General features: G+C 39.5%; 1 protein-coding gene across 1 annotated transcript in view; it reads right to left on the bottom strand.

Annotated features, from left to right (window-relative positions):
- Window positions 1-1,178: 1,178 nt before the first annotated feature.
- Smc3 (structural maintenance of chromosomes 3) overlaps window positions 1,179-15,064 on the bottom strand; it is a 39,700-nt gene continuing 25,814 nt past the window's right edge. Inside the window, exons 18-29 of the mRNA XM_036172513.1 lie at window positions 13,671-13,821; window positions 11,367-11,519; window positions 9,686-9,837; window positions 8,907-9,065; window positions 7,116-7,223; window positions 6,536-6,644; window positions 5,061-5,308; window positions 4,761-4,973; window positions 4,320-4,511; window positions 4,000-4,177; window positions 2,165-2,271; window positions 1,179-1,576 (exon numbers count right to left, since the gene is read on the bottom strand). Of these exons, the coding sequence (XP_036028406.1) occupies window positions 1,505-1,576; window positions 2,165-2,271; window positions 4,000-4,177; window positions 4,320-4,511; window positions 4,761-4,973; window positions 5,061-5,308; window positions 6,536-6,644; window positions 7,116-7,223; window positions 8,907-9,065; window positions 9,686-9,837; window positions 11,367-11,519; window positions 13,671-13,821 (1,842 nt within the window). The 3' untranslated portion in view covers window positions 1,179-1,504. The remainder of the gene's footprint in view (window positions 1,577-2,164; window positions 2,272-3,999; window positions 4,178-4,319; window positions 4,512-4,760; window positions 4,974-5,060; window positions 5,309-6,535; window positions 6,645-7,115; window positions 7,224-8,906; window positions 9,066-9,685; window positions 9,838-11,366; window positions 11,520-13,670; window positions 13,822-15,064) is intronic.

Here is a 15,064-nt window from a genome sequence, read left to right as displayed (position 1 = left end):
GCTACTGTATCTGTATGAATCCACATGAAATAACCGAAACAAAGCGAATCCATAGCACAAGACTAAGAGCCCATTTGTGGTTGCCAGAGGCTGAGGAGTCAGCTCACATCCACAGTTCTAACATTATAGAAATGACTGTACAATTCTGTGAATATACTAAACATGCTGAATTGCACACAGGCATACATGGGTAAATTTTATGGCACATGAATGACAAGACCATTTAAACAAACCAAATGCCCCAAAGACCTCAAGCGCAATGTGGCTTCAGTAACAGAATCTTACTTTTTGTGGTACTAGGGAACGAACCAGTGCTTTGCACATTGGAGACAAGGATTCTAGGACTGAGCTACTTCCACTGGCTAGTTAAAAACATCTTATTTAAATAAACTGTCCTGACTTATCCAGGAAACTGCATGGCTCATTTTTGGAGTCAGCAATCTAAATTACACTTAAAATTGCTTTCCCAAACCCACAACGACTTCTGTTAAAATACACAAATATATTAAATTTACTATGTCCAGAGGGAGCGACTAGAGAGATGGCTCAGTGGCTAAGAGCACTGGCTGTTCTTCCAGAGGACCTGAGTTCAAGTCCAAGTGGAAGCTCAGACATGTCTGTAACTAGCCCCAGGAGATCCGATACCCTCTTCTGGTTATATGGACATACACTCAGGCAAAAATGTTCAAAGGACTATTATACTGAGTGAAAACAGGGTGTTTATCAATCGTCAAACTCATCCGATGAAGTTACAAGCAAGGTGGTTGGGACAGCACTCCCTTAAGATTGTGACTGGGGGAAAAAAAAGTGCCAGGCGGTGGTGGCACACGCCTTTAATTCCAGCACCCGGGAGGCAGAGCCAGGTGGATCTTGGTGAGTTCAAGGCCAGCCTGGGCTACCAAGTGAGTTCCAGGAAAGGCGCAAAGCTACACAGAGAAACCCTGTCTCAAAAAACAAAAAAAAAAAAAAGATTGTGATTGGACTACCCAAGGAAAGACCCTTTGAAAAAGTTCACAACAGATGAAAACCTGCAGCCAGAACTGAACATCCACTGATGCAATTAACAGAATATGGAACTGCATTTTTAATCCTCTATTAACTGAAAACCAACACTTTCTTATGTAAAATATTTAATGTTTCTAACCATTACAATGACAAAAAGCCACATTTACACTAAATTAGTCACGAACCAATTATTTAATAGAAGCTATAAAAAGTATAACTGGTAAAATAATTAAGAAGAATATTTAGAATATCTCAAAAGATTTAAAATAGGAGGACACTTTACAAAAAGCTGTGTAGGAAATAAAATTCCTCAACTATACGTAGAAATGTAACATTACAGGGGCGTTTATAAAATACAAAGACAAGTATAAAAGGACTGTGTATTCTAAATCCAAAAACTCAATAATAACCAATTATTTAGTTTTAAAATTTACAGTTCCTGGGTATGAAGACCACATTATTATACACATCTTCTGAGACAATGGGAATCATCTTTCAATTAACCATGTGTAGTATCATCTTCTACAAAATCTTTGGCCATCTCCGCTGTGATCACATCAATGTGACTGACCTGAAGAACAGTAAATGGTAAAGTCTGTTAGATCTTAAAGGAATATATCAGTTACTATTTGTTCTGCATAGGGTAGTATCTCTATGTACAGCAACCACCCACAAAAATGTTAACTTTACATACCACGTCAAGTGATTCTGAAGCACTGGCTGTTGGAAGTCTTTATGAACAACCCTGTCTGTTCAACGTGGAAGGTGAAAAAAAACATTCTACAGCTTGGCATGTGTCAACACCCATGATCTCAGCACTTGGAAGGCAGAGGCAGGACTGCCAGCTGAAGGCAGCCTGGGCTACATTTCAGTTGTTTGGGGGCTGCCAAGGATCAAACCCTAAAGCCTTATAAATGCTAGACTAGCACTTCACCACCCACATCCACAACTCTTTTTCTCTTAATGAAAATCAAGGTAACAAATGGCATGAAAGTTAGTTTTTCCTTTTTCTAGGAAGAGGTCATCATTTAAACAATGACTTTCCAAGTCTTTCACTAATGTAGCATAAAACCAAAATAAAAAATACAATGAAAAATAAACATAATACAAAATAGTACAACCTAACACAAAATACCAACGTAATACAAAATAAAATTACCTTATTTCTGAACTTTACACCATAGAATTTGTCAGCAGACTCGAGCAGTTCAGGCCTAAAAGTAGTAGTAATAAACTGGGCATGCACAGCTAGTTCCATGATCATATCTGTGAAAACAGAAGTGAGTTAACAAATCTCCTTCCTCATACCTGAAAATTTTAAAAGCAACTATTTTTATTCCTGCCTAAAATTCAAATCTGTTAAGACTGATTTTTTTTTTTGGTCTGCAAAAATTATCAACTTAACTTTTCAAAAGTAGTAATAGAATCTTTGGCAGAGTGTAGTCTATAGATTTGAGTTCCAGGACAGCCAGGACTACAGAGATCCTTGTCTCAAAGCAACAAAAACAATTAAAAAAAACCCATTTCATCCTAGTATGTCTTACAGCTACAGAATATAATGTTTTTATTTACTACAAAGAAACTTCTAACCCAGTACGGTGATATTATAATCATAGCAACTAGAGGATTATTTGTCCAAGGTTCCTATATGACATTGTCTCAAAATGAAAAACCAAAAATAAATCCGAAACAGAAGACTTTTAACATTAGAAATGTCAAAGCCAAACATTTTCTCATGTACACACAAAATCCTATGCTAACTATGCCCATTACTCCATTAGAAAGCTTTTAACTTGTAAGATCAGATTTAGCATCTCAAATAAAAAATTAAGTTTGCCGGGCGGTGGTGGCACACACCTGTAATCCCAGCACTCAGGAGGCAGAGACAGGTGGATCTCTGTGAGTTCGAGGCCAGCCTGGTCTACAGAGTTAGTCCAGGACAGGCTCCAAAGCTACAGAGAAACCCTGTCTCGGGGGGGGGGGACACCAAAAATTATGGCAAGCACTAATTTCTGAACATCTTTTGTGTGTGCATGCGCGAATATTTTGCCTGCATGTATACATGTATACCATGTGTGTACCCAGTACCCTTCCTTGGAAGTCGGAAGAGGGTGTTGGATCCCCTGGAACTAGAATTATGGATGGCTGTGAGTCGCCACACGGGTGCTTGAACTCAAACCCAGACCCTGCAAGAGCAGCCAACGCTCTAACTGCTGAGCCATCTCCAGACACACAAGTACTGCCCTTAATGCCAAAAACCACAAGTTTTAAGGCTTTTGGATAAAAATTTAATTGAAAGCTTTTTCAATTAAGTGGAAGAATTAATTACATCTATTTCTCTAAAGTAAACTCTGAAAACAGTCTAATATCAAACTATTAAAGCTGTTCAGAGAAAATATTTATTGAATACACACGTCCACTCAAATACTTCAGGCAACAAGTCACTAAGAAAGGGCTAAGCCACCATTACTATTCTCTTTAAGACACTTCTGGAGACAGAGCTGAATGCATCCCAGGCTGGCCACGAACTTGATGCGCATTTCTGCTGGTCTTGAACTTCCGATCCTTCTGCCTCACTTTCTAGATGCTAGGAACCACAGACAAGGGCCACCTTGCCTGGTTTATGAAGTACTGGACATCAAGCCCAAGACTGTGCTTGCTGGCTAAGCAGTCTACCCAGCTCTATCCCTAGCCCAGCCAGTTCTTCAGTGTACCTAGGGTTAGCCGGTACTAATGTCTCCCTGGCCTTCCACCTTACCTTTTTTTTTTTTTTTAAGATCAGGTCTCTCACTGAACCTGGAGCTCATGGTTTGGCTACACTGAGTGGTCTTTGATCTCCCAGGATCCTCAACCAAACTCCATTTGTTCCCTGCCCAACTTTAAGGTGGGTGCTAGAGGTCCAAACTTGAGCCTTCATGCTTGCATGGTAGGACTGTACTCCCCATCTCCCCCAGGCATTGCAAGTTCTTATTGAACAGAAAATCAAAACTCTACCTGAGACAGCTTTTCTGTGCTGAGCATCCAAAGCTTGGTCAATCTCATCAAACAAGTAAAAAGGAGCAGGGTCACATTTCTGAATGGCAAAAATCAGAGCAAGGGCCACCAGAGATTTCTGTCCGCCTGAAAGCTGCTGCATTTCTCTCATTTCACCTTGCTTTCCTGTAAATGACACCTAAGAGAACACAGAGTATTACTATCCTAAAGGCGATGGTGCCATCACCCTTCAAAATTCAGCGGCACATAAGCAATTCAGATAAAATACAAATTCTACTCTGGTAAAGCTGCAAGGGACACTGAATGTGAAGGGATTTTACCCTGATTCCGACTCCTGTGAACTGGTCAACTGACGGAACACTGCTCTGTGACCCCGAGCCTCTCTCACTTTCACCGCTCCCTTCTCCTTCATCCTGGGACTGACTGCCCTCCACATCTCCTTTCTTCATCACCAGAGTCGCTTTGCCACCAGGGACTAACTTCTGGAATACTTCACTGAAGTTCTTGGACACCTTAAAGAAAAAAATGTCAGCTGAAATACAAATGTGGCCCAGGGACATTTCTGTTTGAAACCAGTATTTAAAAGTAATAAGAGGTATTTTCAAATCTTAGCCCAAACAACAGAATCCTTTCCAGAGCTGTGTGAAACACTCAGGTCACTACGTTAGCGGCCAGTAAGCTGCATTAGTTCCTGTATGTTAAATCTACCTTTTAAATCTAGCTTTTGTCTACTTGGGGCTTTCATTACCACCAGAACATACCTGTTTAAAAGTTAACTGAATAGCTTCATATTTTCGAAGCTCAAGTACATTCATTAATTCCATGATTGATTTGTATCCTCTATCCAATTCTTCTTGTCGCTTTATCAACTTCTCTTTCTGCTCAGAGAAATTCACAAACTGATCTAAAGCTTTTTTGTTAACATGGCTGTACTTCTTCAACTCTGTGTTGCACTGCTCAAGTTTTCGAAACAACTGAAAGAGAAACAAACTAGATTAATATACTCACACACAGGAGGGGATTTAGCAAGGACAACTTTGAAGTGCAGGAGACAGATTTACCTGCTTAAGGCTCAGTGTCTGATACTTCTCAAAGGCTTCCTGGGGCAGGGAGCCCAGCTCTCGGATCTTCTTCATGCACTCCTCCTTCTTCTTCAGCAGCATGCCTTGCCGGTTGGTCATCTTCTCCAGCTCTTTAGTGTCATGATTTATGGCATCCATGTGTTCTTTCTCCATATTTTTCCAGCGCTCCATACTTTTCTGGAGCTCTTTAATTCCAGCTTCTGTTTTGTCAATGGAATTATCCAAATCTAAGATGGGGAAAAAGAAAAGTAAGGATATTAAGACTCATTTCATAATCAGAATGTTATCTAGGTAAAGACTGTAATGGTCAGACTGTCTAAAGTAGGTAGGCTTTCAGTTTTCTCTGTTTATATTTTACTATGAAATTCACAAATTACCTAATTCCAGAGCACTACCACAGGAAAATGTGTAGAATCATTTGCATATCTACATTCTATCATGAATGACTTAAAGAGGTAATGACATCCCCCCTTTAGACCATCACAGTTGGGACCTGGACATGACTTTGGAGCATGGCCCGATGAGGACCTGGTGTCCGCCTCTCCTCTCAGCACTAGTGATGGACGTTGGAGAGCACCACGACGGCAACACAGAAAGGTCACGTCTTTAATGATTTATTGACTTTTACTTATGTCCATCGGTGCTTTGCCTGCATGCATGTCTGTGTGAAGGTGCCGGATCCCCTGGAACTAGAGTTACAGGCAGCTGTGAGCTGCCACGTGGGTGCTGGGAACTGAACTCAGGACCTCTGGAAGAGCAGTCAGTGCTCTTAACCACCGAGCCATCTCTCCAGCCCCCAGGGTTACATCTTTTGTTAACAACATATGTAACTGGAAGGACATGGTAGCACACACCTCAGACCTGAGAGTTCAAGGTCGGTCTGATCTACACAGCTAGGCCAGTTAGGGCTGCATAGTTAAGAATGTGCTTCAAAATCAAAACAAGCCTGGCAGGGGGAGGGCACACCAGCACACCTTTCATCTCAGCACTCAGGAGGCAGAGGCAGGTGGATCTCTGTGAGTTCCAGGACAGCCAGGGTACAGAGAGAAGCCTTGTCTCAAACCACCCCCCACACACACACACACTGCAAAACAAAACAAAAAACAACAACAAAACCCCCAAAAACCAAATAAATGAAGTAAACAAACAATTGAAAATGGGTAGCAAGACTAGCCAGATGACTCATGGACAGAGTTCAATCCCCTGAAATCAACACATCGAAGGAAAGAACCAACTGTCACAAATGCCCCCACCACGCCCTGCTCACATACACTCATTAGCTCTCTCTCTTCTCCCTCTGACACTTTCTTCCAATAATAAAATGCAGAACATGTTACTAGTCTCATAAAACTAGAATCATTTTAACAAGTCACTTCTGTATTTCATTTTGCAGCAAACAATTTTGCAAAACAAACTAAATTCAACAAAACACTGAAAAAAATTTAAGTACTGACCTTCTGATCTTGCCATAGTATCTTTTACTCTTTTATTGATAGCTTCAAGTTCTGAAGTTGTGGCAGTAAGAACAGTACCACCTTCTGTCTCTCTCAGTTCATTAAGTTCCTGTAACACAAAAGAACAAAGTTTAATGAGATTAAACCTTAAAACAGAAATTTTGAGTTTAAAAATATTATAATTAGCTGTTTAAATGAACATTTAAGGAAGCACATGTCTCATATGTGGATGTATTTATACTTGAACATAACTGAAGCAGCCGTTACAGAGGAAAAACGTAATGATGTAAACCTGAGTGCCTAACTACTAAGTAACTGTAAAGTGACACTGAGCATGTGAGCATCTAGAACACAACAAGAGTACAATCAAACAAGCAGGTACCACTATTATACTTACATTACACTACAGAAAACTGGGAACAGAAATATTAAATAATGACTTGCCCAAGTCACACACTAGGTGGCAGTGCTAGAATTCCAACCTCAGTGGGTCTTTTGGTCCCTAACTGATGCTTCCCATCAGTGCTCGCTGACACTTTCTATAGTGTATGATTAGCAAGAAGCTCAGAAAAGAACGTACCTGTTCTACCTGGTCCAAGCGCTTCCTCAGGTTCTCATTCAGGTAAGTCTCTACTCGAGTAATAATACCTTCTAATTTAATTCTTTCATTTAGCAGCTGTCTGTTTTCCTAGATAATAGAATTTTAAAAAATCATGAATTATGAAATTGTCAAGAAATGCTAAGGCCAGAGAGATGGCTCAGCAGGTAGGTAAAGGCACTTGCACACAGCCTGATGACTTGATTTCAATCCTGGAACCCACATAAAGGTAGAAGCAGACAATCGACTCCACGAAGTTGTCCTCTGCCCTCCACATATGCACTGTGGCAGATATATGTGCCCCACCCCAACATCACACATACAAAGAATAATAAAGAAAGAAAAGAGGAAACACCACTAAATCTGTTGTCCTATTGCTTGTACTCAAATGAACTGACATGGGAGTGTTCCAATCCCTGGAACCCCCGCAGTGCAAGGAGAGACCTGATTCTCACAAGCTGTTCTCTATAGTCTCCATGTCCAGCTATGAAATTAAAAAAAAAATTAAAGCTATTGTTTCTGTTCCTAGTTTGCTTTTTATAAGTCATGCTACCAAGAGGGCTAAAGAACACCAACACAGTGGTTCACAAACATCTGTATTTCTAGGTCCAGAGGATCTGACATCCTCTTCTGGCCTCCAGCACCAGGCATTTAAGTAGTGCACATCCATACACACAGGCAAAACACTCATATATATTAAATAAGAATAAAATACATGCTACCAAAACCAACTTTCTTATCTCTCTTATCTTTTGGGATGAGTTGTTGATTGTTTACAACTATGTATTAAAATAAAGATCAAAAGTCCTGGGCTAGCAAAATGGTTCAGTGGATAAAGGTATTTACTGCCAAGACTACCAACCTGAGTTCTACCCCAGAATCCACATGGTGGAGAGAACCAACCCCCAAGCCAAGGGCTGTCTTAACACCCCCCTCCCCCAAAATGAGCGGCCAGACTAGACTACATGTGGACAGCTCTATAAGAAAAAAAAACAACAAATAATGTAATTAAAATGTCATACACAAAGCACATGTGCACATAAGTAAGTGCATAGAGAGAGAGAGCTAACAGCATCAATGTGATGACAAAATACCCTCCACCTGACAGGCTCTTGTCACACCTGTGAGACAGGGATTATCTCTTAGGTTATATGAAGATCTACTCTGAATGTGAGAGGTACCACTCCATGGCCTGGGGATCGGAACTACATAAACAGCAAGCGAGCTGAACACGGTTATTTGTTTCCCTCTGCTACAAATGTAGTGACCAGCTGCCTCAAGCTCCTGATACCATGATGGACTGTACTATGTTGTGCGCCAAAAGAAACCCGTTCTCTCTAATGCCATGTTTGTTGGTGCATTTTATCAAAAGTGACCAATGCAGTTACTAATGATAAACATGCATTGAGTAAGACGAATGTAAATGTAAGCTATCCAGAACAGCTTAGACAAACATAACAGAATCTTATTTACTCTCTTGGGTATTCAAATTCCATGTCTGTTTTTCCTGTTCTCTTAACGTTCTTCTCTTTCAGTTTTTTTTCCAAGAAAGAATTTCTCTGTGTAGCCCTGGCTGTCCTGGAACTCGCTTTGTAAACCAGGCTGGCTTCAAACTCACAGAGCTCTGCCTGCTTCTACCTTCCAAGCGCTAGGATTAAAGGCATGGGCCACACCCCCAGCATCAAATACTTTATTTTGAGACAGGGTCTTCCTGTACTTCTGGACAACCACCCCTTTTTCAACAGGTTTTTTTTCATTGTTAGGTGTACTTGCCTGCTGAAGTTGACGGATCTCATCGTTCAGTGCATCTACTCTTTTCTGATCTTCTAGACTGAGTTGAGAAAGCAAATCAGTTCCCAGTTCTGCTTTCAGTGATTCTCTGGTAGACTCCATAGCATGCAGACTTGCCTCCAAGCTCTGTAAGCTACGTTGCTATATAAGATTATCATTTATTAATATTAGTCACTACAGTACATATAAACAGCAATACACTGCAAACTATGTATATATTTAATGAGCTAAATTATATCAACTCAATTATTAAAGTACTATATGTGTTGATAGGCTTCTGTTAAGTTTACTGAATTTTTTTGTGCTTATGATATTTATAACTTATGATAGGTTTACTGGAATAAAACCAAAATCAACAGAAACATGTACTAACTAAATTTTTTTCCCTCTTGTTGGTGCTGGGAGTTGGATCCAGGGCCTCAACATCACCCATGCTGGGTAAGACTCCATCACCAAGTATATCTCCAGGCACTATACTATGTTTGGTAATTGGAACTATGTAGGTATTTATAATGCAAAAACTGAGAAGAGGGACAAATATTACATGGTTGAACTATATAAAAATCTTCAGGCATATTTGTAAGAACAGAAGTTGACAGAATGTTCTGAATAATATAACTAAGGAACCATCTTTTTTGTCTCCCACTGTGTTGTCTTACTACCACTGATATACAAAGCATGGAATCAACGACACCTGTACAAACTATGATCCATTCCAAGTCTACACTAGAGCAAAGCTGTAACAAGACACACTTACGGACCTTTGGCATAAAGGTCTTCTCTGACTGCTGCCTCTTCTCTTTTAGCATCTTCATCTCTGACAATATGCTATCTCTGGATGCTTTAAATTTCCTTTGTTGGGTCTCTATCTGCTGCATTTGGTTCATCAACTGATCAATTTCATTATTAATCCATATACAAGGCTAAGGAAAATTCTCTTAAGGTTGTAAACATCACATACTCTAGATTCCCTTCAGTTCTTACAATACATCACCATGCATCCTCTCCTTTACCCCTAAGGATTTCCCCCAAATTTATGGACCACAACAATGTTGAACTAAATACTATCACTAAAAATGTTCAGTTATAAGTTTGAAACATTTCATTACACTTTCTATTCTAAATACACATATACACACTTAATATATATATATATATATATATATATATATATATATATATATATATATATATATATAAATAAAATGCTGAAGGCACTGCTTTGAGGGGTCAGGTATGAAGAGTAGCCTTGCCTAATGTGAAATAATTAAATCTAAATAGACTGGTAAATACAGACAGCAGCTTCAGCTGTTAACATCATTTCTCTTTGGATTTGTGTGCATGAGGGTGGGGGTGTACAGCACAAATGTAGGTGAAGGCCAGAGGTTAACATGTGTTGTTTTCTTTTACTTTCTCCATTACTTTTTGAGAGTATCTCTTTATGAGTCTGGGAAGCACTAGTATGTTAAACTTGCTGGCCAACAAAGTCCTAGGTGGATCTCCAAGTGCTAGGATAAGAAAGAGCTCCACCACACCAAGCTTTTCACATGGGTGCTGGAAATCCAAATTCATGTCTTCATGCTGTGCTCCAAGTACCTGACCCACTGAGCCAGCGCCCAACAGACAGCATCCTTTTTCTAATACTTCCTCATATTCTCTGTCCTAATATCTTGCTACATTTAAGCAGTTATAGTATCATACACAGATCCCTGCAGGATCAAAGCTAAAGCATTTGTCTCTCTCTGTATGTTGTTTGAACTACAAACTTGCAGTTACAAAAAGACCTTTCAGTTACGGATGTCCTGAAGCAGTAAGAAATCCTGTATTCAGGTACCCACACTCTTAGGTGACAAAACAGGACGCACACACCAAAAGCACCACGGCTGTTTTAAGACACACATATGTGCAAGTGTTCTGGTGGTTGTACCAGCCACCACCCTTCATGTAGCACTACACTTATCTGGAAGGACTACAGTTACTCGGATTTGGATACCTGTTGTCCTTACCTCCACTAAAACTAAATTTGCACAAAATTTTGCCAAGATAGTAAATGCTAAAGGGCATTTTCCAGTGCGGACATATTTGACATCTGTTTACAACAGTATTACTGATGCTCCCCCTGAAACATCAGCCAACACTTCCTTCCATTTCCTCTTTGCCTGACAACCTTCAATTTTGTTGCTCCTCAAGTTGTATCTCTTCAAAGCACTCACTAGTAAGAACTACGCATAGTGAAACAAAAATCAGCATTATTTTAAAAAATTTCCTCTTAGTCTTCAGAAGCTAAACAAGCTCTGATGTTTAAATAAAAATAGTGAAATGTATAAGCTCCCCTACGCAATATGAAAAAACTAAAAACCACCTAACACACAAGATTGTATCTGCAATTAAAATATAGTTCTTTCTCCACAGTATGGCATTAGGCACAAAACAAAAAGATATTTTCAATGTTTCTGCGCAGGTTTTCATTGAGCTTTGCTTCAAGCTCACCCAGCTCCTCTTCTGCTTTTCTGACATCTTTCTGTAACTCAAGTCGAGACTTTCTTGTGTCGTAATAGCCTCCAGTCAGAGCACCTCGATGGCTGACTTGATCACCTGTAAAGAAGATGTAAGTGCTTTCTACTAGTAAACTGACTTACAATGAAATACTAACCTAAGGGCTTTAACAATAGAGATTTAAAAGGTAACTCAAGAATTCCAGCTACTCTTAAAAAACCCTACTTTTTCAATATTAAAATTGGTAGTCTTTAATTTGGGAAGATTTGAGCATCAAAAATTTGAGCAAATGTGGAACCACAGTGAATTTAAAACAAGAATCTACAAATACTTAAAAGGGTTCTTTGCCAAAGTAACAGGTAGAGTAAATGAGAAAAGAAACATCACTTTGCAACGCTGAGTTAATAACAAAGAATGTTTACTAACAAAGTATGTTTAAGCAATTTGTCAGGGAACCTGATATTCTTGTAGACTATCAATCTGTCAATTAATCTGTTTATCTATCCATCCATCCATCCACCTACCTACCTACCTACCTACCTACCTACCTACCTACCTACCTACCTGCCTGCCCACCCACCCTACCTATGTTTCAGTGATAGGGTCTCATTATGCAGTCCTGGCTAGCCTTGGTCTAGTTATGCAGACCATGCCGGTCTGAAATCCAGAGATCTAACTGCCTGGCTCCTGAGTGCTGGGATTAAAAGTGTGTACCATCGTGACCAGCTCATGTAGTCCTATAAATAATGTCAAATATTATTAGATACAAAGAAGTAAAGTATCTTTACCTGAAAGACATGCTAATGATCAACTTTAACATCATTAATATTGGGACACATTATCTGATACCTTAAGAAACAAACATCACTTACACAGTAGTCATATCAAGAATGTTGAACTAGAATCTGATAAGAAGAAATAAATATGATAGATGGGACATTTTCTCAAAGTCAGTTTCTAGGGAGGTAAAAGGGAGAAAGAGCCGGGTATGGTGGCACATGCCTTTAATCCAATCTTGGGAGGCAGAGGCAGAAGGATCTGTGAGATCAGGTCCAGCCTGGTCTGCATGAGTTCTGGGACAGCCAGAGTTACACAGTGAGGCCCTATGTGTGTGTCGTCATCACCCCCCACCCCTGCCCACCAAAACAGGAGAGAGAGAGAGACAAGAGGCAATGTCTTTGAATGTTCAAAGTTTTAAGTGTGACAATGTACTGACTGGAGAATGTCCTTCAGAGTCACTCAGTAAATTCTAGGATGACATAATGTTTACAGCTTCCTTTCATTCAGATCGGTGTGACAACAATGTGGGCATGTTACTTTGAGAAATTAAACAAAAATGAGGACACTAAAACCAACATTATTAAAGTCTTATCCTGAAGTATACAGATAAATTCAATTACATCTGAGTAGAGAAAAGTTTGTTATTTCCTTTGGGAAAAAATGTAGCATTATTAGCACCCATGACTTCCTTATAAAGAAAAGTTATTTTTATGTTAGATTACACTTGTTACAAATATCAAAATATTATTTACATGAAGTTTTAAATTTTTGAAATTTGGTACTTAGCTGGGTGTAGTGGTGTATGTCTTTAGTCCCAGCACTTAGGAGGCAAAGGCGGGTAGATCTCTCTGAGATCGAGGCCAGCCTGGTCTACATTATGAGTTCCAGGCTAGCCACAGATGCACAGTTGAGACTCTTATTTAAAAAAAAAAAAAAAAAAAAAAGTTTTAGACCTACTGCTATTATTTTAAAGAATCATGTTAAAATTATTTTGGTAATTATCCTAATAAAACAGGTGCTTCTTAAAAAGTTTCCTTTTTTTTTTTTTTTTCCTTTTTTTAAGAGAGGGCTTCTGTGTAGACCTGGCTGTCCTGAAACTCACTCTGTAAGACCAGGCTGGCATTGAACTCAGAGATCCACCTGCCTCTACTGGGATCAAAGGCATGCGCCGCCGCCACCACCACCTAGCCATTGTTTTCATTTTTGAGAAGGTCCATAGGCTTCATTGTTCAACAGCCAAAGGAGCATATGATGCCAGAGACCAAACATTTACACTTACAAGTGGAATCTATACTTTTATTTAAACCATTTTAAAAATTGATGAAACTGACGTGAATTTTCAGATGCTCTTAAAATATGACTAAATTCTACAAAGTACTCCCCAATATGCTTACAGCCTGAGTGACACATTATGTATCCCATATTACATGTTTCTCTGTCATGTGTTTAAAGCTAATTACTATTACAAACCTTCCAAAGTAATACAATCCATAGTGAAAGCACGAGCCAGCTGAGTGGAAACTTCCATGCTCCGACAGATGAGTGTCTTCCCAAACACATGTTTGAAAGCTTTGTCAAACCTGGGATTGTACCTCAGTTTACTGATCATAGGAATAGCATCCTAGAAAAAAATATGTTAGGACAGTTGATCAAAAACTGTTTGCGGAATTACTATAACTATTTCTTTATGAAATAAAAATGAAAACAAATAGCCTAATATTACAAATTCCTGGTTTCTACACAGAAGACAGTAGGGGAAAAAAAAATCAGTGTACTGAACTAGCCTGGAAATCCTTCCCCTGCAGCCAAAGGTTTACCGGCTAGTTATGTGAAGAGCTACTCTAAGCTGACCTGACCATGAAAGCTTAACTCCTAGCTATGCTGCCAGGAGATGCTTTGAGATACTTCGAGACTGCAACAATACCCCTTCATCATGTATTTGTAAAGACTAAATGAGGTAATAATGGAAAGATGAAATAGTATATATGACATAAAAGGTAAAAATATAAAACTAGTTATTTCCTCAGTGTTCTAAATGATAGACATCTAAATTGATATTCAGAAAAATACTTTTTCAGATAATATTTATTTTCAGGCTAGGAGAATGGCTCAGCAGGTAAAGGGCTTCCTGTGCAAGCATAAGGTCCTGAATTCAGAACCCCAGCACCCATACAAGAAGCTAGGCAGGGCAAAACACACCTGTAGCCCCAGCACTGGAGAAAGTGGTGGTGATGGTGGGGGAGTTGGAGATAGGTGGATCCCTGGAGCTTACAGGACAAGTCAATCTAGTCAAATAGTGAGGTAGGCTTAGTAAAGTAACCCCTTCTCAAAAATTATGGTGAAAAGGGATAAGAGGATATTCTCTGGCCTCCACTTGCACATAAACACATCATTTTCATTTTTTTCTTTCCTAAAGTCAGAACAGAGCTTTTTAATAATTAGAGAACAATGTAACTACTATATAGCACAAGAAGGAATATACTGTGGCGAAGGAGCTATTTCTAACGCTCAGCAGCTACTATGTGGTTACCCACTACTCAGACTACGCTACTGTCTATCTCTCTGGCCTGTTATCTTATGTACCTATGTAGACATGCCACAGCACACATGTAGAGGTCAGAAGACAATCTGAACGACTCAGTGTCTCTTTCTACCAGATGGCTCCAGGGATCACACCTGGGTGCTCAGACTCGGCAGTACGTGCCTTTATCCACAGAGTCGCCTTCCCAGATGCTTTTGTGTTTTGTTTCATCATATGTCATATCTGTGAGCCTCAATTTCCCCCCTCAGAGCTTCAAAGGTAAAATTGGTATATTTAAAAGCAAGAAAGTCTCTCTATATTCTAGTTAAATTACAGATCATTC

The sequence above is a fragment of the Onychomys torridus genome, chromosome 1 (assembly GCF_903995425.1).
Source record: "Onychomys torridus chromosome 1, mOncTor1.1, whole genome shotgun sequence".
Lineage (NCBI taxonomy): Eukaryota > Metazoa > Chordata > Mammalia > Rodentia > Cricetidae > Onychomys > Onychomys torridus.
This window is presented reverse-complemented; position numbering and strand designations above follow the sequence as displayed.